The 22,574-nt window shown below is 42.6% G+C and overlaps 2 protein-coding genes across 2 annotated transcripts in view; one reads left to right on the top strand and one right to left on the bottom strand.

The window, feature by feature from the left end:
* The first annotated feature begins 209 nt into the window (after positions 1-209).
* On the top strand, positions 210-13,104 carry NOXO1 (NADPH oxidase organizer 1). The gene is made up of 8 exons (XM_058157431.1): positions 210-260; positions 729-809; positions 894-969; positions 1,761-1,941; positions 7,000-7,193; positions 9,594-9,698; positions 10,555-10,672; positions 11,684-13,104. The coding sequence occupies exons 2-8, from the start codon at positions 735-737 to the stop codon at positions 12,315-12,317; spliced, it is 1,383 nt and encodes a 460-aa protein (XP_058013414.1). The 5' UTR covers positions 210-260; positions 729-734; the 3' UTR covers positions 12,318-13,104.
* A 1,247-nt stretch (positions 13,105-14,351) lies between these two features.
* TBL3 (transducin beta like 3) overlaps positions 14,352-22,574 on the bottom strand; it is a 38,793-nt gene continuing 30,570 nt past the window's right edge. Inside the window, exons 20-22 of the mRNA XM_058157411.1 lie at positions 21,671-21,742; positions 19,027-19,185; positions 14,352-14,576 (exon numbers count right to left, since the gene is read on the bottom strand). Of these exons, the coding sequence (XP_058013394.1) occupies positions 14,461-14,576; positions 19,027-19,185; positions 21,671-21,742 (347 nt within the window). The 3' untranslated portion in view covers positions 14,352-14,460. The remainder of the gene's footprint in view (positions 14,577-19,026; positions 19,186-21,670; positions 21,743-22,574) is intronic.

The following is a 22,574-nucleotide window of genomic DNA, read 5'->3' as shown; positions in this document are numbered from 1 at the left end:
CAGCTGCCCTACCGAGAAAAGCCTTGGCCTCCCTTCGCTCTGCATCCTGGAGTGCTTGGCAAGGGCAGGCCCTGTGGAGGGGTGGGCCAGAGGGGTGGGCAAGGCGGGCCAGCCAGTGGCCCCTCCTCCCTGCCACTGCTGCGGCTGCTAAGACACCTGTCCGTCCAGGCAGAGCTCCAGACCAAGCCGGAAGGATGGGCAGCAGCAGGTTTCCCGTGGAGGTGACAGCCGTGGGCTTGCTGAAGCATGGCCGGCAGAAGGTAGTTTGACCTGAGCTGAGCCGTGGGGCCCCCTGTTAATCTGCAGGAGGTCCTTGGGAAGCCTGGGCTTTTATGTTGCTTTTGGTACTAGTTTCCATTTTTCTGCCTGCAGTCAGAGCTTTCCAGGCTCAAAGTAGCCCACGAAGGTGAATTGTTTGCTAGCCAATTTTCATCTTAGAATCTGAATGACAGGTTGGATCCTAGTGGTAACCCAGCTTTGGCAAAGTGGCAACTTTGGATACCTTGGACTTCTCCTCTTTTGCTCCCTGGGAGATGCCTCGGTCATCCCCAAGGCTTAATCTGTTCTCCGTTACAACTGAGTAGCCTGCCTGTTATGACTAACATTGTATTCTTTTTATTTTTTTAAAATAAAAGAAATTCTTGTTAATTGACTTGAGTTCCATTTCTGCTAGAAAGAGAGCATTGTATGATTTAGATTAAAGTGGATTCTGTGTGTTTTTTCCCCAGACCGGCATGCTTTCTGTCTCCTGGTCTGACCAAACCCAGGTTCTCATTTACAGGACATTTGAAGAATTTAGGACCCTCCATGTAAGTTTAAGTTGAACTCGAGTTTGACTGTTTCCCTGCAGAGCTGGCCAAGCAGCATGGGCTCATTTCTGGCTTTCTTTTCAGAAAGGACTGAAGAGAAAATTCCCCATTGAGAGTGGTTTATTGAAAAAGTCCGACCGGACCCTCCCAAGATTTCGAGGTAAAAGGGAAGACTGGGCTTTCGTTGGGTTTTAGCTTGAATTCGACGGGTGACACATTCTGCTCACCATTCTAATTCTAAGTCATCCTTGCTGCTCTCATCAACACTCAGTAAGATTGAGAAGCTCTGTAATTTAAGGCTGGACATCCATGACCAACTAAAATGGTGATGGAAGTGCTAAATCAGCAGCCCCTCCTTACAAACCATCCACACAGTAGTGCATTCATGTAAACTGAAAGCCATAGTGGCTACGTGCAGAGGGGAGTAACTCTGGGGGGTGCATTTATTTGGCCTTTGGAGGCCACAGAATATGTTGGGTACCTTATGAGGTGGGCTTTAGGGGAGACTTGGAGGACAGAGGGGGAAAATGGGCACTTTAAGTTTTGCAGAAGTTTGCCTAATATATGTAAAATATTCTACAAATGCAGGTTTTGTCTGGCCACAAAGATCACAAGAGAGGGGCTGCTTTAGGCTCAGGGAATTACCAATTAAAAACAGCTTCTTATCATCTTAGATCTCTGTTCTTTGTTCAGTCATGGGAAGAAAGATTTGTCAAATTCAATATATAATTTAGTTTCATTCCCTCCTCCAAAGGAATAATTGTACAGCATTGATGCCTCTTTAAGTTCACAATGAAAAGGCCTGTTTGTGCTTTTCCACTCCTGCAGAATTCCACACTGCTGGGTTCTTCTAGAGCTGGACATTACGTCCCACACAAATTGTAGTGCTGCATGGAAGCATGCCCAGAAGGGGAACTCCTTCAGGTGTAATTCTCCCATCCCCCTTCACAGATGCCAATGCGATGCTGAGAAAGAATCAGAAGTTGAGCCGCTGCATGGAGACACTGAAGCTGCTGGAGGTTTACTGCCAGGAGCTGCTGAAGACTCAAGCCAAAATCTCCCGAGGAGAAGACGTGGTTAAGTTTCTTGAAGCCCACAGCCAGGATCTGGAGCCCCCCTTTCCAGAAAACAGGTACATCTAAGAAAAGAGGTTTCTTAGGGAAGAGCAGCGAAGAAACATGAATTTCAGTAGGCTCCGTGGCATAACATTGAGTTCAAGCCACTCAAACTGAAGTTTTCCAATACTTGTTTTATTCTTGTGTGATTCAGACAAAAAGCAAGGCAAGCGTGCAGTTAAGCTTAATTAGTTCTTTTATATTTGTCTAATTGCAAGGTTATCTTACTACAGTAAGTCATGCCACTCAAGTTGCTGTAAGCATTGCTGCCCCTCTAGGCTACTCATTCACACAATGCTCACCTACACTCTCAACACAGGTGATCAGCCTGCATTAGAGTGGGTTGGGAAACAGACTCAGGGCGTCCCCTGCTCCAACAAGAGTCATCCCAAACTTTGGGGTCTGGGTTCAGCCTTCTCTTTATACCCGACACATTTATTCAGAATCCACGTGGATCAGAGGTGGGTTTCAGCAGGTTCTGGAGAACTGGTAGTAAAAATTCTGACTGGCCCCGCCCCCATCTATTCTCTGTCTCCCAAGTCCCAGCTGATAGGGAGGAAATGGGGATTTTGCAGTAACCTTCCCCTGGAGTGGGGACGGAATGGAGATTTTACAGTATCCTTCCCCTGTCATGCCCACCAAGCCACATCCACAGAACCGGTAGTAAAAAACTTTGAAACCCACTACTTACGTGGATAGTACATCTTGCCCCATCCACGTCAGGAACTTTACCCCCTCACTGTTCGTTCCATGACTCTACTGCATTCCTCACACCCACTAGACACATTCCAGCAACATCAGTTTCCCAGGGACTTCGTGAAAAAGCTAACTATGGTTGCATTACAGGCCATTACATAAAATACGTTACATCAGTTGAAACATCAAATCATGTTGTGGCTTGAAGGCAGAATTACCGGCAGCCATAGTTCAAGCCACGGGCCTGCTTTCGTCTCCAGAATGCTTTTCCTGGAGACCCAGAGACAAGGGGGGGAAAAAACTCCTTGACGTACACCTGACGTACAGTATATGTTGCTGCCTCAGGTGAGGATTTCCCTGACTTCAGGCTTCATGGCAGTGGGGAGGTGCCCAACTCATCCCTGGGAGGGGAGCGCTCCAGACTCCCAGACAGCTGGGAGACTTTGGGCCAGCACAACCCACCTCAGTGTTGCAGTGGGGAAAAGGGAAGGCTAGAGCATTATGCATTCCATTTGGATTTGTAAGAGAATAAAGGTGGGATGTAGTAATAGTTGCAGATATGCCTCCTCCATAACCCTCATCCATGGCCAAGGTTTGCAAAGTACTTCATAACAAACCAAAGGAAACCAATCAAATTATGCCTTTTTATAAAATACTTCCTTTTCCTCACCCACCTGGAAGCAAAACATATTGAAGATGGAGAACAGCCCCATTGCTTGGCTAGATTTGTGATTCCAGGAGAGCTGGAAACAATCTGCATCTCTCTAAAATAGCTGGTATACACACACACACACACACACACACACACATACACACACATATTCTACTTTAGAGAAATGCAAATTGTTTCAGATTCTCCTGGAATCACAACTCTAGCCAAGCAATGGGCTGTTCTCCATCTTCAATATGTTTTGCTTCAGGGTTAGTGAAGAAAAGGAAGTATTTCATAAAAAGACAGGCAAAATTACCAACTCTGATATCTCGGAGAGTGCTGGAGAAGGACCAGGGAGACCCAGTGCCAAGTACCACCCCCCAAACCTCCAACCACTGAGAACAAGTACCTGGGAGTTAGGCAGCTACTTCCAATCCTATCAGGTTGTGGTTGTCCATGAGGGGAAACTCAGATGCAAGCCATCTCAAAGGAAAGGCTAAATACACGAGAGCTAGTGTCCACATCAGCAGAGGAAAACAACTTGATTTTAGATCTGCCATTACAAGAATAAGAGACAGGTGGAAACAGACTCTCCTGCCAACTAGCTCTTCGTACTGTGAGACTCAGAAGTATAGACTTTGATTTCACTTGCTTTCCATAGACAACAGTCACTAGGATTCTTTCATGTTGGCTTCTTAGCTTTTGTTCGGTAACATCTTGGCAACGGTTCCAGGATTTCTGCCAGCCTGCTTCAAATGGCTTCAATTTCAACCTGCAGGAGAGAAAAATTCAACAAGAATTGTTTTCTGATATTCAGAAAAGATACAACAAAATCACTTTAGGCCACACAAATTCATTACTTGGCTTCATTAAGGCTGAGAGGGCGGTTTTATCACTCCAGAGTTTCTTCCATTGCTCTCTTCTGTGTCTGTGGGTGGCAGTGCCAAAGGTCCTTGCCTCCCCAATCATGCCAGGCCTGGAAGCCCAGCTGTCCTTTTGACCCTAAAATCCTGCACACTCTACTCCGATAGACTGCCTCTCTAGGTGAGCTTGCAATAATAGCTAAGGTTATCTCCATAAAGTATCAGTAAAACATTGGACTTGCATAATTTGCATAATTTAGCATAATTCCAATATACATTTTAAAATAACAACATCATAATTTAGCAGAAACAAAATGGATCAGAGCAATCTCTTTCAATCTGCCTAGCATCTGGGGATGATAGTAGTCCAACTATCATCTGAAGGGCACTGGCTGCATCAGAAGTCAGTTCTAACCATTGAATTGCTGGTAGTACAGCATTCAGATTTCATCATTTTAACTGTGCACAATGCTAGATAGGACGGTAAAAGCTTTTGTTTCATTAGATGAAATGTTAATGAATCATCTGTTTGGCTGTGAATGTAAGTTATTTATTCAGATTTATTTTTTTTAGAAAATTTATATAGCTGCCCATGTTCTGCACTTAAATGACACAATTTAGTTAGTTGTAAACCAATTCATTGTTTGTTCAACCAATTTATGGGGTTCACGTGTTACATAGAACTCTAGCTAAACACCTGGGTTGAATTTGCACCACCTGTGAGGATAAAATGTAGTTTAGCAAGTCATCCGCCCTTTGAAGTGAAACTGAAGCCGTTTGTGATTTGCTGCACATTGCTTAGCATGAATGCAAGAGCACTGAGCCCTATGGGAGAAGCTCAACCTACAACCACAAGTGGGGCCAGGGCTGCTGTTGCTAACCAATGCAGTCGTAAAGTGCAACCCATTTACTTAGCAACAGAAATCCAGGAAGTCCCGGTTGCCATTGTTAAGTGAATGCCAGGTCGTTAGAAAAAGCAACATCCTGCTGGCTCCTCACAATCAAGTCAGTGGGACATTACAAGCCCAGATGCTGCTGGACGGGGAAGGAGGGAGGGAGGTTCGGGGGTGAGAGTTTGGCCAAGGGTCAGGTAGTGGCCAGGTGCCAGACAATTTGATCTTTGAGGATCCAGAGATGAGGATGAATGCAATAGGTAAGAAGATTTTAAGCTTTATTTTTGAACTGTAGCAGGCAAATTAAACAGAAACACATCAAACAGGATGTTCTCCCTGCAACTCTAGGAGCCATTTTGACAACCGTGGAGACACTCCAAAGCCCTGGGAGCACAGCACAGAGGGCTCAACTTGTGCAGAAGATCAGAACTAAAAGGGAAATTTTATTAAAATTTGGCATCAAGATTTCATGCCCTGCTTCCAAATGTATAAATATACATTTTTATTTATTTATTTATTTATTTATTTATTTTTATTTATTTATTTATAAATGTATAAATATAGGTGGTCCTCGACTTACAACCACAATTGAGCCCAAAATTTATATTGCCAAGTGAAACATTTATTCAGTGAGTTTGCCCCATTTTATAACTTTTCTTGCCACTATTGTTAAGCGAATCATTGCATTTGTTAAGCCAATAACCTGGTTATTAAGTGAACCTGGCTTCCCAGTTGACTTTGTCAAAAGTTGCAAAAGCTGATCACAAGACCCCAGCACTCTGCAACCGTCATAAATGGAATGGAGTGGAATAGAATCTTTTTATTGGCCAAGTGTGATTGGACACACAAGGAATTTATCTTTGGTGCATAAGCTCTCAGTGTACATAAAAGAAAAGATACCTTCATCAAGGTACAGCACTTACAACACTTAACGATAGTCATAGGGTACAAATAAGCAATTGATCATATTAGGAAACAGTCAATATAAATCGTAAGGATACAAGCAACGGTTACATTCATATAGTTAGTGGAAGGAGATGGGTAATAGGAATAAAATATGAACCAATTGCCAAGCAGCTGAATTTTGATCATGTGGGATGCTGCAAAAGTTGTAAGTGTGAAAAACAGTCATTTTTTCAGTGCTGCTGTAACTTTGCATGGTCACTAAATGAACCGTTATAAGTCAAGGACTACCTGTAACTGAATCCTGAGACTGCAAGATCTGATCTTGACTGGGTAACACTGGGATGGGAAAGAAAAGTCAGAACTTCACAAGCTGTTTTCCTTTATTCAGCAAGCAAAACTGAAAAACACGCAGATTGACTCAGGGAGAACTCTAAGGTTATAGAATTTTCATATTGGTATGAAGAGGAAATCAAAATATGTAACTAAACTCCTTGGAATACAATGGTCTTTTGCAAAGCCACCACAAAAGAGCCTCAGAACTGCTTGCATTTTCAGCCCCAGAGCCAAGAAGCTCAGCAGCTGAAAATCCTCGCTTGGGTTTTGGCAGGGAGCCTTTTCAGCCACTCCCAGAGCAGAAAGCCCCTCTCCTCTCCCTCGTTGACAAAGCTCCATGCCCAAATCCAAGCGAGGATCCAGGCGGAAAACAAAACCTCCCTGCAGAAACCCAACCTGCTGCTGCCTGCTGAGGGGAGCCCTCTTGTCTGCCTGAGAAAGCCCCACCCTGGAGGAGAGGCCCCTGGACTCTGGGGGTGGCTTGAAAGTGCCCTGGGCCAAAATCCGGAGCTTTGTCAGCCAGTCCCCAAAGACGAGAGGCACCCTCTTGGCAGGGGGCAGAGATTGGGGACCTTCCAAGCACTCCGATGGCAATCAGGTGGCCGCAAGGGCCTCACAAGCCCCTTCGTCCAGCTCTGGGGACTGCCTGCAATGCTGTTCCAAGCTTTAGGACTCCCCGGAAGAAACTGCGGTTGCAACGTCTCTTTGAAGGTCCTGACTTTCCTCTTGCAGCATCATCGTTTTGCCTTCTGAAATGGGAGAGAGGAAGAAAGAGGCTCCCAGGGCTCCCACCCTGACCATCACACAGCCGGTCATCTCCCAGATGTACCAATGCGTTGCACCCTTTCGAACGCAAGACACCCAGAACAAGCCCTTCGAAGCCACCAAGGCAGAAAAGCTGGAAGTGCTGATGAAGGACAGGACAGGTAGAGAGCCCAAAAATGGGTCTTCCGGCAGAAACTGCACGCTACGGCCTGGCTGCATGTTGTCTGCGGTCACTCCTAAACCATGGCTCATTTGTTATCTATTTATATAATTAAATGAATTGATTTATATTTCTCTTTATTTTTTGTAGAAGTAACTCAAGGGGTAAACATCTCTAATACTCCTTCCTATTTTCCTCACAACAACCACTCTGTGAGGTAGGCTGGGCTGAGAGAGATTGACTGGCCCAAAGTCACCCAGCCAGCCGAAGGCGGAACTAGAACTCACATTCTCCTGATGGTTGACCCAAGAACACTCAATTGGTTTTCATGCCTAAGGCTGGGCTAGAACTCACCATCTTGCACTTTAACAAAATTGGTTAGGTTTGCACAACAGTGTGCCTTATAACCCCACACAGGCAGAGTTTATAAACCACTTCTAAGCCACAAATCATGATTTACAAGCTGCCCTTGGAAAGTTCGCACAAAGGCTGAACCAAAATCAAACCAACCGTATCATGCAGATGGTTGGTTCACCCAACGGAGGATAATAAGAATGAGATTCTTGATCCAAGCCTGCTTCTGCAGCATTCTCCTTAGATTAGCCAGATTTATTTTCATCTGGGGCTTCCCTACCTTGCAAAAAACTGGGAGGATTGCAAAACCATTCAAATTTCTTGCAGAGAGTAGCTTTTTCAGGAGAGTTTGCTGCTCAAGTGGTATGGATGGATAGAGCAGGAGGAGCCAGAGCAGTGTTTCCCAACCTTGGTCACTTTAAACTGTGGACTTCAACTCCCAGAATTCCCCAGTTAGCCATGATGTTTGGGGAATTCTGGGAGTTGATGTCCACACAGCTTAAAGTGGCCAAGGTTGAGGAACCCTGGCTTGAGTGCCAATCCCTTTTCAGAATTCCCTGGGTTTCAGCAAACAGCTCCCAGGGGCTGAAAGAACCTCCTCTCTTTTGAATTGGGCTCTTCATGGCTCTGGCTTGTTTCTCTGGCAACAACAGAGAAGTAATTTGTCCCTGCTGTTTGCGTGGTCTCCCATCTAAGTATTTTTTAAAAAGATTTTTTAAAATCCTGCCTTTATTATTTTTATAAATCATTCCAGGCAGCAATCGTATCTCATCCTCCTTCCTCTTCTTCCTTTCCACCCCACCACAACCTTGTGAGGCAAATAACAGTAAGCAACAGTAACAGAGTTTGAAGGGACTTTGGAGGTCATCTAGTCCAATTCCCTGCTCTCACATGAGACCTATGCTATTTCTGATAAAGGCTGGCTAGTCTCTTAAAAGCCTTCAGTGATGGGGCACCCACAACTTTTGAAGGCAATTTCAATTGATCTTACTATTAGGAAATTTCTCTTTAGTTCTATGTTGCTTCTCTCCTTGGTTAGTTTCCATCCGTTGTTTCTTGTCCTGCCTTCAGGTGCTTTGGAGAATAGGTGGACCCCCTCTTCTTTGGGATAGCCCTTCAAGAATTGGAAGACTGCTATTATGTCACCCCAGACCTTCTTTTCACTAGATTAGGTATACCTAGTTCCTGCAATCTTTCTTTGTATGTTTTAGCTTCTAGATCCCTAATCATTTTTGTTGCTTTTCTCTGAACTTTTTCCAAAATCTCAACATCTTGTTTGTATTGGTGTGACCAAAACTGGATGCAGTATTCTAGGTGTGGTCTTACTAAGGCTTTATAGTGTAGTATTAGTACCTCACTTCATTTTGATTGTATTCCTCTGTTAATGCAGTTTAGGACTGCATTGGCTTTTTTGGCTGCCACTGCACACTCTGAGTCTTGGCTCATAGTTTGACTGTCCACTAGGACTCCAAGATCCCTCTCACAGTTACTAGTGTTGAGCCAGGTTTCACCTAGTCTGTCCCTGTACTTTTGATTTTTCTTATCTAAGTTTAAGACCTTGGTTTTCTGTACATTAAATTTCATTTTGTTGGATTCTGCCGAGATTTCCCTGGGTGTTGGCTCTTCATGCCAGCTTGGTGTTATCTACAAAACTGATGAGTTCTCCTTCTGTTTCCTCATCTAAATCGTTTATTGAAGAGTATTGGGCCTAATACAGAACCTTGGGGCACTGTTCATGAAGCCCCCCAGTCTCCCAGGTCAACTGAAGGAAGACTTTGGAAGCACCTCAATGCAAATGGGAGGGGAATCATTTGCTGAGGCCCAGATCCAAGCCTAGCATTCACCAGGCCATGTCAATAGGCCTTCTCCCTTGACTTGCTTTTAAGGTCTAATTATGGCTCTCAAAGGAAGCTGAGTGCCTTTGGGTGGGAATAGAAGATCGATGCCAATTGGCAATCCCTCCATGCCTGCATGTCTATCTTTTCCCCCAAGGAATGCCAGGGAGCACCAGCTCATTTCTTGACCCCTCCATGATCTTTTGCCTCAGGATGGTGGCTAGTGGAAAACAACCGAAAGCAAATCGCCTGGTTCCCAGCTCCATACCTGGAAGACAGCAAAGAAATGCCCATCATGGAAGACAATGACGAGGAAGGTGAATCCTAACTGCCCCCCCTAACTCTTTCTTATAGACCAGTGTTTTCCAAAATTACAGCTTTAAGATAGGTGGACTTTAACTCCCATGCTCCCTGGGGAATTCTGGGAGTCAAAGTCCACATATCTTAAAGTTGTAGTACAGAGATAATGGCATTAAATCATGCAGATCCAACCATTTTTTTTCTATTTCTAAAGGCTGTGGAGTCAATCCCCTTCCCAGCCAGATTTTCAACTCATTGAAAATTGGTGGTGTGTTTTGGTGGTCCCAGTATCCCTGCAGACCCTTCCATCTGTTTTAGATTATTTTAATTTTTTAAAAGGAATGTTATTTTGGCAAGAAAGCTCACATGAGCCCACTGGAATTTTTAAAATATGGGCAGTCCTTGACTTATGACTGTTTCTTTAAAGACGGTTCAAAGTTACAAGGTCTTGGAAAAAGTGACTTACAACCTGTACTAGCACCACTCTGCAAGGACTGGCTCACAATTCAGCCGCTTGATGACCAGCTCACATTTAGAATAGAATAGAATAGAAATTTTTTTTCCCCACTTACAGTGGAAATTCCAATCCCAGTTTTGGTTGGAAGTCAAGGACTCTTTGTATTACCCTCAAAATAGATTCAAGGACTAGCTGGCCACTTCTAGCACTATTTTGTGAAAAGAACACATCTCACAGCAGCCACTTTGTGATAGCAGAACTCTCAAAATACGGAACAATTGCCTATCTAAGTAGAAGCTGTTTCCTGAGTTAATGTCTCTTGTTCTGAAGCTGGATGGGAACCGATGCAGCTGCTTTGTAATAAGCGGGATAGTGGCGTCTTTGCACTCACACTTCTTCTTTCCTTCTCTTCCCAGGGATGCTCTATTATGTCACCCAGGCCTACAGAGCCAAGCAACCAGATGAACTCTCCCTTGAGTTTGGGATTGTGGTGGAAGTGCTGGAGAAAACAGACAGTGGCTGGTGGCGGGTTTGGTAAGCCAGGAGGTGGGCTGGGCTGTGGGGGAGGAACTCGGTTTTTTTTAAATTTGCATTTATATCCCACCCTTCTCTGAAGACTCAGGGCGGCTTACACTATGTTAAGCAATAGTCTTCATCTATTTGCATATTATATACATTTATATATATATTATATAGATTTGGGGCACTGGTCAGTTCCTGCCCACAGACCATGACATGGTGTCTACTGGTTGTTGAAAGCCTGATAAAAAATACCAAATACTGCATTATACTTGCTTCCTTGAAAGATTAATAGACAAAATCTTGGGATCTCTTAAGCAAACATCAGGAGGATCTTCAGATTAACAAATGTTATGAAGAGATTACCTTACCTGAGTTGTAGTTCACTTCGTCAGAAACAATGGAATGATTAGACATTAATTCTGTAGAGGTCCTGTGAGTGCTGTGTTGCTTGTTGGGCTGGGTTGGATTTCAAGGACAATCAGTGACGCATCCTGGAAGAACGAAAACCTTGCAATCAGGGAGGCAGGCCTAGCAAAGGCCTCTGAGGAGCTGGGAAAGGCTACATAAGATCCTCCACAGGTTGATCAGCTCTTAGCTGTAGCATGATTTGTGTTGAGGAATGAGGGGAATTATGATCCATTGGAACTGGAGTCTCCAACAGTGGCTGTTGTCCCCTTTCTTGCTTTCTCCTCTTTGGGGAACAGCATCCAAATCTGTGTGGGGTTTAAGGAGAGTTCAAAATTTCTTCCAAAATCTGTATGCAGAAATTCTTTCCCAAAAGTAGAAATTTTGCAAGAGGGTTCATATTAGAACATTAAAGAAGAAATCAACTTTTATTGAAGAGGTTGGGAATATCCCTCTCCCCACAATGCCATAGATCCAGTTCTGTATTGTTGAGAAGAGCAATCTTAGATGTTATTGCTGACCCACAAAAAGGAATTCCCTCTGTGTTGGCTTAGGCTAATCAAGCAGAGCTGAAGTGATGCCCTCTCCTCTTGACCTGTCCCCCTTTTGGCTTTCCAGGTACAATGGAACCACAGGCATTGTTCCCTCCATGTTTCTCCAGCCATACAGAAACCCCCTTAGCAAATTCCTGGCTCTTGCCTCTCCCTCCTTATGCAGCTCCTTGCCAAACCTCACTGAAGCCCCCAGTCTCAGCAGCAAGAATTGCACAGGCCAGCAAAAGGGGAACCAGGTTTGTCTCAGCCAGAAGATGCAAAGCAAAGTCACTGGCTCACTCGAAGGCAAAGGCATTCGTTCTCCAAGTACCTCAGGAAATTCCAGGCCAGCCTCTGGGAAAGAGAGTTGGTCCAGCAGCTCCGGGAACGTGAGTGACCAAGGATTCTGTGGTCCCTGTGATCCTAAGGGCCACACTGTCCTCACAGAGACCCTTCTACAGACATCTGGCAACCCAGGAAGAGCCTCCTTAAGCTGGCAGCAGAACAATTCGGGCTTTGAAGAGGAATCTTCTGGAGACCCTGTCCATTTGCTTCCTTCCTCTGGTATGGGCTCCTTGCCTAGTGGACCCATTGTGCCCCCACGCCCCTCCCCCCATGAAATCCTCCAGAAATGCAGCAGCCTAACCAGAAGGGCTCTGCAGAGATCTCTGGAGCAGCCCAAGTGGTTCCCAGCTGTAGAAAGCAAAGATGCCATCTAACATCATGGGACTCTGAGGTTTATTAGCGTGAGAAATAACTGTTGTGTATGGAAGGAATCACTCAGTTCCTTATGTAGGGCTAGAATTGGATGTCCTTCCACAGTCAGACTGAAGCGGCTCAAAGGATGACGTTCTTCCACAGTGGGACACACCTCCATTTTCCTAAAGAGAGATCAAGCTGAAAGCACCACTTTAAGAGCTTTTTCACCAGGTTGGGTGACATCACCTCCTGCAATGGGACACCATTGGGCCATGCTGGATGGAGCAGACACATACCTGTGTGGAGCACCGAGAATATTTTGTGAAGGACTTAACCCAATCCTGCCTGAACAAGAGAGATGGGCAGGTAGAACTGAGGCCCGCGTGGCCCTTTGAAGCTCACTAGTAGTCCTACCTTCTACTCAACTATCAACACCCATGAGTTGTTGACTGCCGTACCCAGGTTGGGGTCTACAGTAGATATTTATTTAATAATATACTGGAATGGACGTATTTTAATACTTTTAGGTATTCCTTACTTATTAATGTATTTTAATATTTTAATAATGGATTTCCATCTAGAGGCTTGAGGGTTATTAAGACTATACAAATATGAATTAATAAAATGGCATGTAATAAATATGCTATACTTTCAAATTCCAAGCAATCTGCCTGCGAAAAATGAAATTACTTTGCTTGCAATTTCTTTGGAAAGTCTCTTCCCATTTTTTTTTTTTAAAGTTCAACAAGTTACATTTCACGGAACCTTTCCTCACTTATCTCACTTGCAGAATAAAAACTTCCGTTACGGGGAACAACTTTATCCACTTATGAATGTAACAGGATGTGTATTAAATTTGGAAATTAGTGCATAACTCGCTACTAGACATCTAAATTTAAATAAGCAAGTACGTATCTTTTCTTTTATGTACACTGAGAGCATATGCACCAAGACAAATTCCTTGTGTGTCCAATCACACTTGGCCAATAAAATTCTATTCTATTCTATTCTATTCTATTCTATTAAGACAAGCTGGGTTGCTTATTTTTTATTTATTTCTTAAATTTGTTTGCCACCCATCTCACCACAAGGCAATTCTGGCCATCTTGAAATCTTCTATAATGTAAAAATGCTATCCAGATAATAATCATGGGCACTAGAGCCACTGAGTTTGATGGGGTAAGCCTGGCAGCTATGCTGTGATTGCTTAAAATCTGTGTGGTGGGTGGTACTCTTTCTTACTCTGTTCTTTGTCATCTTAATGTCCAGCAGTTTTAATGTTTTTAAGCTGCCCAGAGGGAGGCACATAGATCTAATACATCGATAAATAAAATAGCTCTTTGAGGTAGTCCAGATCAGCAAGCAGACACTGTTAGGACTATTTCTTGTTAAAGGGTGTAATAACGGAACTCTGAAAGCCTGAGCGAGATGCTCTCTGCCCACCCCCTTCTTACAGCAATGAGAATCCAAGGGAGGAATCTTGTGATTCTTCCTCACTTCATCCTGTTTTGGGGCTAAGCTAAAGGTTGCTGCATCCCTACTGTGACGCACTCTGCAAGCTTCTGTTCATCACAGCTGCAAGAGATGGGAAGCAGGTACTGCAAGACAAAACCCTTCGCCTGTGTCTCCATCTGCTTCATCTCGCCCAAAGCTTACAACCAGCCCTCAGGACAATCAGACCAGCAGAGGCTTAGCTGTCCTCCTGGATCTCCAAACTATCCTTCCTGCCTTTATGGCCATGACATCTTTCTGCAGAAGCGAGACCTGATTCATGCATTCTACTGGATTATCATTTGGTTTGTTTGGTTTAGCCTCAACATGTTGTTCCAACTATATCAACTGTGGCTTGTTCAATCATCTATGGTGAAGAGCAAGCTTGGTGAACTAAGCCACGCTGTTCATCACCCTCCCAAAGGGTGACTGTGAAACTATGTAGATTACTTCATCTGTGAAAGATCAGGATTGTTAAGGAATTAAGTGTGTTATTTTTTAAAAGGGTGGAGAACTTGTATGGCCCAGCAAATGAGAGACAAGTTTATTTATACAAATAAGCATGTAGTTATTATATATTTATTATATAAAGCATTCTTTAAAACATTGTTGGTGAGGGAGTGTCAAACTGTTTTGGGATGTGGACAAGTACTGGCAGATGAGCTTCAGCCGTCATGTCTCCATCTCTTCGTCCCACCTGGGAGCCTCAGCCAACCTCATGTTTTGCCACATGAAATCGAGGAACATGGAGGCCTGGAGTAGCCGGCCCAGCCTCTGGAAGTGGCGTTCTGCAAAGAGGAAAAAGGGAATGAAAACTAAACAGGCAGGCAAGGGCAGCTATCCTTGGTAATGGTTGGTTACCTACTCAGCCTCACTGGAAGTTGGTGGTTTTTAAGGCTGAGACCAAATTTATCACATTCTTTCATGGGAAGATTGTTTCCCTCCCTTTTGATAACATGCCACGAAAGGCAACGTCAAGTGCAGTTATGGTGATGCTCTCAGTGGTGGCGGCATTAAGGAGGTTTGGCTACCACCATGAGTGACAAGAGGTAGGAAATGTGGCTGCCAGATGACAGCTGGCAGTCCAGTCTCTTCTTAAAAGCTTCCAGGGATGAAGCTCCCACAACTTCTGAATGCAACTTCTGTTCCATTGGTTGATTGCTCTCACTGTCAGAAAAATTCTCCTGATTCAGTTTCCATCCATTGTTCCTTGTCTGGCCTTCAGGTGCTTTGGAGAATAGCTTCCACCCCCCTCAAATATTGGAAGACGGCTATCACGTCTCCCCTGGTCCTTCTCTTCACTAAACTAGCCATGCCCAGTTCTTGCAACCATTCTTCATACGTTTTAGTCCCCAGCCCCCTAATTTATTTATTTATTGATTGATTTGATTTGATTTTTATACCGCCCTTCTCCCGAAGGACTCAGGGCGGTGTACAGGCAGAAGTAAAAAAAGACAATACAATGTACAATTTAAAATGTAAATTAAAAAACTTATTATAATTAGCCCGAAACTTTAAAATATATAAGAAACTAAAATCCCATTTAAAATTGATATTAAAAATTTAAGAAATTTAAAAGACCAATAAAATTCAAGCCAGCCCCGCGCGAATGAAAAGATGTGTCTTCAGTTCGCGGCGGAAGATCCGAAGGTCAGGTATTTGGCGTAAACCCGGGGGAAGCTCGTTCCAGAGTGTGGGAGCCCCCACAGAGAAGGACCTTCCCCTGGGGGCCGCCAGCCGGCATTGCTTGGCGGACGGCACCCTGAGAAGTCCCTCTCTGTGAGAGCGTACAGGTCGGTGGGAGGCATGAGGTAACAGCAGGCGGTCCCGTAAGTAATCATCTTTGTTTAGGACAATTGGGCTGACCTTCTACCTTTTGCAAGGTAGCCTACAACAATTCTTGGCATTGGAGCACAGGGTTCACCCAGGGGTGAAATGTAAAATTTGTTTCTACCGGTTCTGTGGGCACGGCTTGGGTGGGGTGGGGGGTGTAGTGTGACTGGGTGGGCATGGTCAACTTTTTTTTTCTTTTAAAAGCATTTTTTCTACAACCTCTTCCGCCGAAGAGGTTATTAAAAAATGCTTTTAAAAGGTTCTAGCGATCAGGCAACTCAGCTGGGATTGCCAGAGGAGCCTTTTAAAAGCTTTTTTTAAAACAACCTCTTCGGCTGAGTAGAAAAAATGCTTTTAAAGGGTTCTGACGATCCCAGCTGAGCTGCGCAATTTTTCTACCTTGGTGAGGCCTTCTTGGAAGGATCAGAACTCATCTCTACTCTTAAGGTCCCCTTTGGCCTCTGAGGAGCTCACACTCGCTCGCACACCCACCCTGAAACCAGGTTTGTAATGATGCAGGATGCCTGGCAGAAAAAGCTGATTTGCATCGAGTCTCACCAAGCAGACGGAGGATAGAAGAGGAAATCAGGACCTGCCCACTGAAAATTCTCTTGACCTGAAAGGCTGAAGATGGGACTTGAGGGGACGGGGTCATTGTCCCACATATATCGTTTGCTTCAGATTCAAGCAATATAAGGTACCCAGGTGTCAGGCCCCACTTTGAAGGTGAGCCATGATGGGCTGAAAAGTAGAAACGTGATGAAGAGCCCAGACCTGCAGACCAATCAGAGCTGTTAGCTTGTGATAAGGCTGTCACTAAAAACTGAGCCTGAGCACACAAGAACTTGTGTATATTTGGAGAGGAGGGGCATGGCCAACGTCGCTGCGGAACGGCGGTTCCCTGGGGCTCTGGAGGAAACGTCGATATCCCAGCCGTTTGGGGGTCCTTTATGGACCATAGCCGTCTTGGAGAGACAACAAAGAAGGGAGGCATGGATCGGTGCAAACAGGGAAGTGGCAAATTCCCTGGAGCGCCAACATTAGCCTTGACTCAATGGCACGGGAAGACAGCCATTAGAGCTGTCACAAGCTGGGGCAGCCACAAAAAGAGATCTGAGCAGAAGCGGTGATTGAATGGAGTATTGTTACTGGATGAGTGATTTGCCAACTCAGAGGTAAGAAGAAAACTTATAAAAGCTTAAAAGAAGTTTTTAATTTGAAACTAGCGGCTAATTGGCATGTGGAAATACAAATAGAAGAAAACAAAAGTAAAGTTGAACTTTGTAATTAAAGCCCCAAAAAGGAAACTTTCCATCTGAATTTAAAACTGGCTTTGGAAGAAACCAAAATACTAAAAGGGACAGAAAATTGAAGAAAAACATTGGTTGCTAACAAAAGGATTAAGACAGGAAGTAATTAACTTTGTGGATTAACAAGTGATATTTTGTTGCTGAAGCATTTGTGAATTGAAGAGAGACATCTGCTGGAGGAAAGAAAGTATTGCATCATTTAGATCAACGTGGGAAAGCCAGGAGGAGGCTTTGTTTATACAGCTGCCATGAGATTGTAAAAAAAGGGAGTGGAATTGGCAAAGACTTTAATTGGAACAGTTTAAAAGTACATTTGAATTGGACATTTTCAAAAACAAAGAAGAAAAGAGATACTATATGGACTTGAATTTGGATTAAGTCAAAGTAAATTTGAATTTGGACTACATATAAGTTAAGATAAACAAATTTAAAAAGTTGTTTTCCTCATATCAGAAATATGGAGAATTGGGAGGAATTATGGGAGATGCTCCAGATGGTGCGAGAGTCTATTAATGGAATAGATAAATAGATAAAAAAAGAGAGGATGAGGAAATTATGAGATATAATGCTAAAAAAGAAATCAGTGAGGATAATATAGATGATCATATTGGGATTGATAGTGAAAACATAAAAATGGAGAGCGGGAAAAGAATTTTAAAAAGGGGGGGGGAGAAAAAAAGAAAAGATTGAGGGGGAAAATTAAAAGTGAAAAAAATAGATGATTACACTGGGATTAGCAGTGACAGAATAAAGAGAAGAGGAGAAAAACTGAGGGGGAATATTAAAAGAATAAAAGTCAGAGAAAGGTGGAAAAGAGGTAGCAAGAAAGGGAGAAAGAAGATGATGAAAGAATGGGAGAAAGGGAGAAAAATATTAATAGATGAGATCTGGGAGAGACTGAAAGAAAATGATTAAAAGTAGGAGCAGAATGAATAGAAGAAAAGAAACTAAAGTAGTGGTAGATATGTTTTCTTTTTCTGTTTGTGTCTGAAAATGCATGGAATGAAAGAGAATTAAAGTTGATGGCAAGGAAATAAATTTTAAACATATAAAAGAATGGAAAATGCAGCAGATGAAATATGAAAGATAGCATGGTTTATAAATGAAAATGATTGAAATTAAGATATAAAAGGGAATAAAATTGAAATGATGTACACTATTGGAAGAAAATGCTAAGTATTGAACTGTGAACAGAAATGTAAAATAGGTGGAAAGTTGCATTAATTAACTGTATGATATAAATGGAATAAAATGAAGACAATGTTAATGTTTAAAATATAGGAGGGGAGGTTTGAAAAGTATGCATAATAAATGAGAAAATCGAGGTTGTCTGGACACTAGAAATATTGAAAATAAATACAGCAATGGAGAGAGATAAGAAGAAGGAGAGAGATGGAAAGGGAGAAGGAGGGAGAGAGAAAGAAGAAAGGAAAGAGGAGAGGAGGTAAGGTAGGGGAAATAAGAGTAGGAGAGAAGGTTAGATAGGGAGGAAGTAGGGTGGAGGAGGAGAAAGGAAAGGGACGTAGAGAAGGAGTAGAGAGAAGAAAGTAAGTACGAAGAAAGGAGGGAGGGAAAGGAGGGAAAGGAGAAGAAAGGACTGCTGTGAAAAGGAAATGGAGGAAAGACAACCCCAAATATATTTGAATATATTAGGATAAAAATTGAAATAGTTAAAAAAGAAAGAAAGAATGAGAGGGAATGAATATGAATAAAAATGGAGAAATTAGAATTTGAGGGCGAAAGAAGATGTGATTTAATAAAATGAGCAAGGAAATATTAGGAAATGAATAAAAAACTACGAAAAAAAGAATATTTTGGCAAAAACTGTAACTAAGTAAAATATATTTGAATATATTGAATTGTATAAGATATGATATGGCCAATACTTTGTTCATGATGTATGTGTGCGGGGGGGAAAACTAAAAAAATCAATAAAAACTTGTACAAAAAAAAAAGAACTTGTGTGTATTTCTCAAAATAACAAACGTACATTTCAACTGTTAAAGTCAAAGCCCTTTCATCCTATTAAAGAGCAGATTTCTTGGAGAAACAAGGGCCATCATTTACTGACGAAGTTGGAAGAAGAGCTACTTGCCTGTGTAGGGCAGGAGAGACTCCACCGCAGTTTTGATCCCTTCATACTTCAAGAGATCCTCTGGATTCTCATGCTTGAGGAGGATCTCTACCACTGCCTGGGCTTCATGGCAGTTCCGTGTGTTGGTGTTCCACGTGATGGAAAACTTCAGAACTGCCTCTGGGGAAAAAGCACAAGAAAGACACATTAGCAATGAGGGCCTGCTGAGTTCATACTTACCCTGTTAAGAGTTGTGAGATTAGGTGCCCCTTACCTGCCTGCTTTATTAAACAAACTAACAAACAGTTAACTCACAAAAGATGACTCCAGGCAACTTATCATATGAACATTTCACTATGTAAGAGCCCATAAACTTACCATCCCACCTTCCAGGCCCCATGACAGCAACCATGCAATCATACCAGCCGCCTTATTGGCTCCATATCAATCAGGGGTCTCCATGTCTTCAGGGCTTTCCAGAAAAGTAGAAAGTAGGGAGGGGGGGGTGTCAATCTTATCTCCAGGGAAATGGTATTCCAAAGGGAGGGAGCCACCACAGAAGAGGACTTTTTCCTTAGTCCCACTAGACGTACTTCCCTAAAAGATGGGATCTGCAACATACCATGCCTTCCTGCTCCAGTGGGCTGGAGTAGGCCTTTAAAGGTGATAACTAGCCCCTTAATCAGTTAATCAGTAACCAATGCAGGTCCCATAAAAAAGGTGTTACGTGCACAAATCTTGATTTGTGCAGAAATATGCGGACTGCTGAACCAACTTGAAGTTTTGAAACATAATACAATGAGATTTTGAAAGTTGGACACTAGAGGAAATTAGAAGGAACTAAATATTACAATTAGAGAAAAAGAACACTTGCATTTGATTTACAAATACAATATGGAACAAAATATTTTAACATTCAACACACTGAAGGATATTTTTGAACAATGGACCCACAAGTTAATATTAATTGACTGCCTCTAAATATAGTATTTAAAATTATTATTATTATTATTATTATTATTATTATTATTATTATTATTATTATTATTATTATTATTATTATTATTATTATTATTATTATTATTTTATTATTTATTGGATTTTTATACCGCCCTTCTCCCAAAGGACTCAGGGCGGTTTACAGCCAAGATAAAACAGCAATAATATACAAATAAAACAATAGATTAAAAAACTTATTAAACATAAGGCCAAACATTTAAGATCATAAAAACCCCATAAAATTTATAAAATTTATATCAAATATTAAAAACCACTTAAAATTCCTATGCCAGTCCTGCACGAATAAACAGATAGGTCTTCAGCTATAACATATAAAAATATGTTATAGAAGAGAAACAAATTTTATTAGGCAAGGCTGAGACCTGAGACTGATCTGAAAATGGATTTATAAATGACAGGCTACAAGAATAATATGTAAAAAGATGCTACTCTGGATATACAAAATAATTGTGTTGATGTCTCAATAATTAAAAAGGGATATACAAATAACAAACCAAGAAGTGACCTGGATGATTTTCCTATATAAGAGGCTGGTTAAAGCTTTGAATAATTTTGTGAAAAGGAACAAAGAAAAAATGGGGAAAAACCCATGTTCTAGAATATTAAGGAACTAAAAAGATCAAGATTGTTAAAAAGAAGGAATATAAAGTTGGTTTATTTGATCAAATTTAAAATAGATATGTGGTTATCTCTGGGCCCTTAATGGACTTTTGATGATCAGAACTTAAATGATGAGCTTTTAAGGGTTTGTTTATAGATAAGAGATGGGAAAAGCAGATTTGTTTCATTTTTTAAAAAGGTGATAAATTATTAAGGTCATTTATACTTGTGAAGGAGGAAGTCATTTCTTTATACATTTCTTTTCATTTTCTTTACTACACTCTTATTTTTCTTTCTTTTCTATTTTTCTTTTTCTGTGCCATTTTTATTCCTATTTTTAGTTTATATTAGTTTTTTATTGTTGCACCTCTATTTTTTAATAAAATTACTATAAAAAAAAAAAGAAGAATGGCGTTCTTCCAGCTGGACTAATGTTTCCTGGCTCTGAAAGGCAAAGCTTCTTAGTTTGAGTTTCTTGGCTAGAGGAGGAAGTCCCCAGGAGAACTGTTCTATCTGTAAAGGAAAATAGGTAGCTAGGCTGACTTCTTGCCTCCAGTCAGGAGAAAAAATGCCAGGAGTGGGAGTATTTAACCAGAAAAAAGAAGGGGACAAAGATCAAGCTGCTCAATGGTCTTTTGTTCCAAAGGGATTATTTCCCCTTCTGTTCAATCAAGTCTGATTCTCGGAGACTGTCTGGACAAGTCCTATCTTTGCAAGTTTTTTTCCAGAAGTAGTTTGCTATCGAGTCTTTCTTAAAGCTGAGCGACTCCAGCCCAAGGTCACCTAGGTGGATTTTGTCTAACATGGGACTAGAACTCACAGTCTCCTTTTCTCCAGCCTGATGTCTTAATTACTATACCACACTGTGTCCCTCCAAAGGGCCAATTTTCAATAAAAAGAAAGAAGTTTGGACCGAGAACGTCCTCCTATGACCTGCCTAGTTTGTCTTTTGTAAACACGCACAGATGTCTGCATGCACCTATATACATAAAAAAAAAAACCCCATGTGCACACAGAAGCTGGGCCAACTGGGATGCATACTGACCCTTTTGGTCTGTCCGTAACTTCATCAAGTTCTTTGCCAAGTCTTCTTTTCCTCTGGGCTCCTTTAGGACGGCTGAGGGAGACAAGATCGTGATCAAATTCCCAGTGGGCAGAAAACAAGGGGACAAAATTGATTACTCCACCTGTGATCCTGCTCTCTACTGAGAAAGACACCCTCCCTCCATCATATTCTCAGGGCTGCGCTGGACAAACTACAAACCTTGACTTACATCTGTAATTGAGCCTGGAATTATGGTCATAAGTCGTGGCAGTCATTGCCATGTGACTACACCCAAATTTATGACCATTTTTGTGATGATCATTAAATGAATCAATTACACGCAATAGGCGTCTAGAACAGTGGTCACCAACTGGTGGTCCGTGGACCACTGGTGGTCCATGAGAAAATTTTGGTGGTCCGCAGAAAAATTATTTGCATTTTTTATATTGCACTAAATCAGGGGTCCTCAAACCACGGTCCCTGGGCCAGATACGTGCAATGAACATTTGTGTTGCTGCTCCCCCTTTGGGGTCTTTTTGTGAGGGTCAGAGAGGGGCAGAAATTCCGATTTGGGGTCTGCTTCACCCTCCTGGTGTGGGGCTTTGGGCGAAGGCCGGGGGGAAGCGCCGCTGGTGGCAAAGAGCTGGAGGGCCTCGTTCCAGTGGGACTGCCTCATGGCCTGGAACTGGCTGACCATCTCAGCCCACTGAGCCTCCAGGCCTTGGAGTATCTGGCCTTGCACTCCCACAGGTCTTCCCTCTGCTTGGAAAGCCTATGCTCGTAATCCTCAGTGAGGGGCTTCTGCTGAGCCGCCTCCTCAACCAGACCCAATTTGAACTGAGCCAGCTGTTTTGCCACTTCCAAGCACCCCTCGAAGTGAGTGACATGAGCCATGCCCATCAGT

This window comes from Ahaetulla prasina, chromosome 14, assembly GCF_028640845.1.
Source record: "Ahaetulla prasina isolate Xishuangbanna chromosome 14, ASM2864084v1, whole genome shotgun sequence".
Lineage (NCBI taxonomy): Eukaryota > Metazoa > Chordata > Lepidosauria > Squamata > Colubridae > Ahaetulla > Ahaetulla prasina.
Note: the sequence above shows the minus strand (reverse complement) of the source record. Positions and strands in the feature narration are given on the sequence as shown.

Excerpts from the sequence above, each read along its gene's own strand:
- NOXO1 (XM_058157431.1), top strand. The coding sequence starts at position 735 with ATGCTTTCTGTCTCCTGGTCTGACCAAACCCAGGTTCTCATTTACAGG. Across the intron at positions 9,699-10,554 it reads GGAAGACAATGACGAGGAAG|GGATGCTCTATTATGTCACC; the intron begins GTGAATCCTAAC and ends TTCTCTTCCCAG. Across the intron at positions 10,673-11,683 it reads AGTGGCTGGTGGCGGGTTTG|GTACAATGGAACCACAGGCA; the intron begins GTAAGCCAGGAG and ends TTGGCTTTCCAG.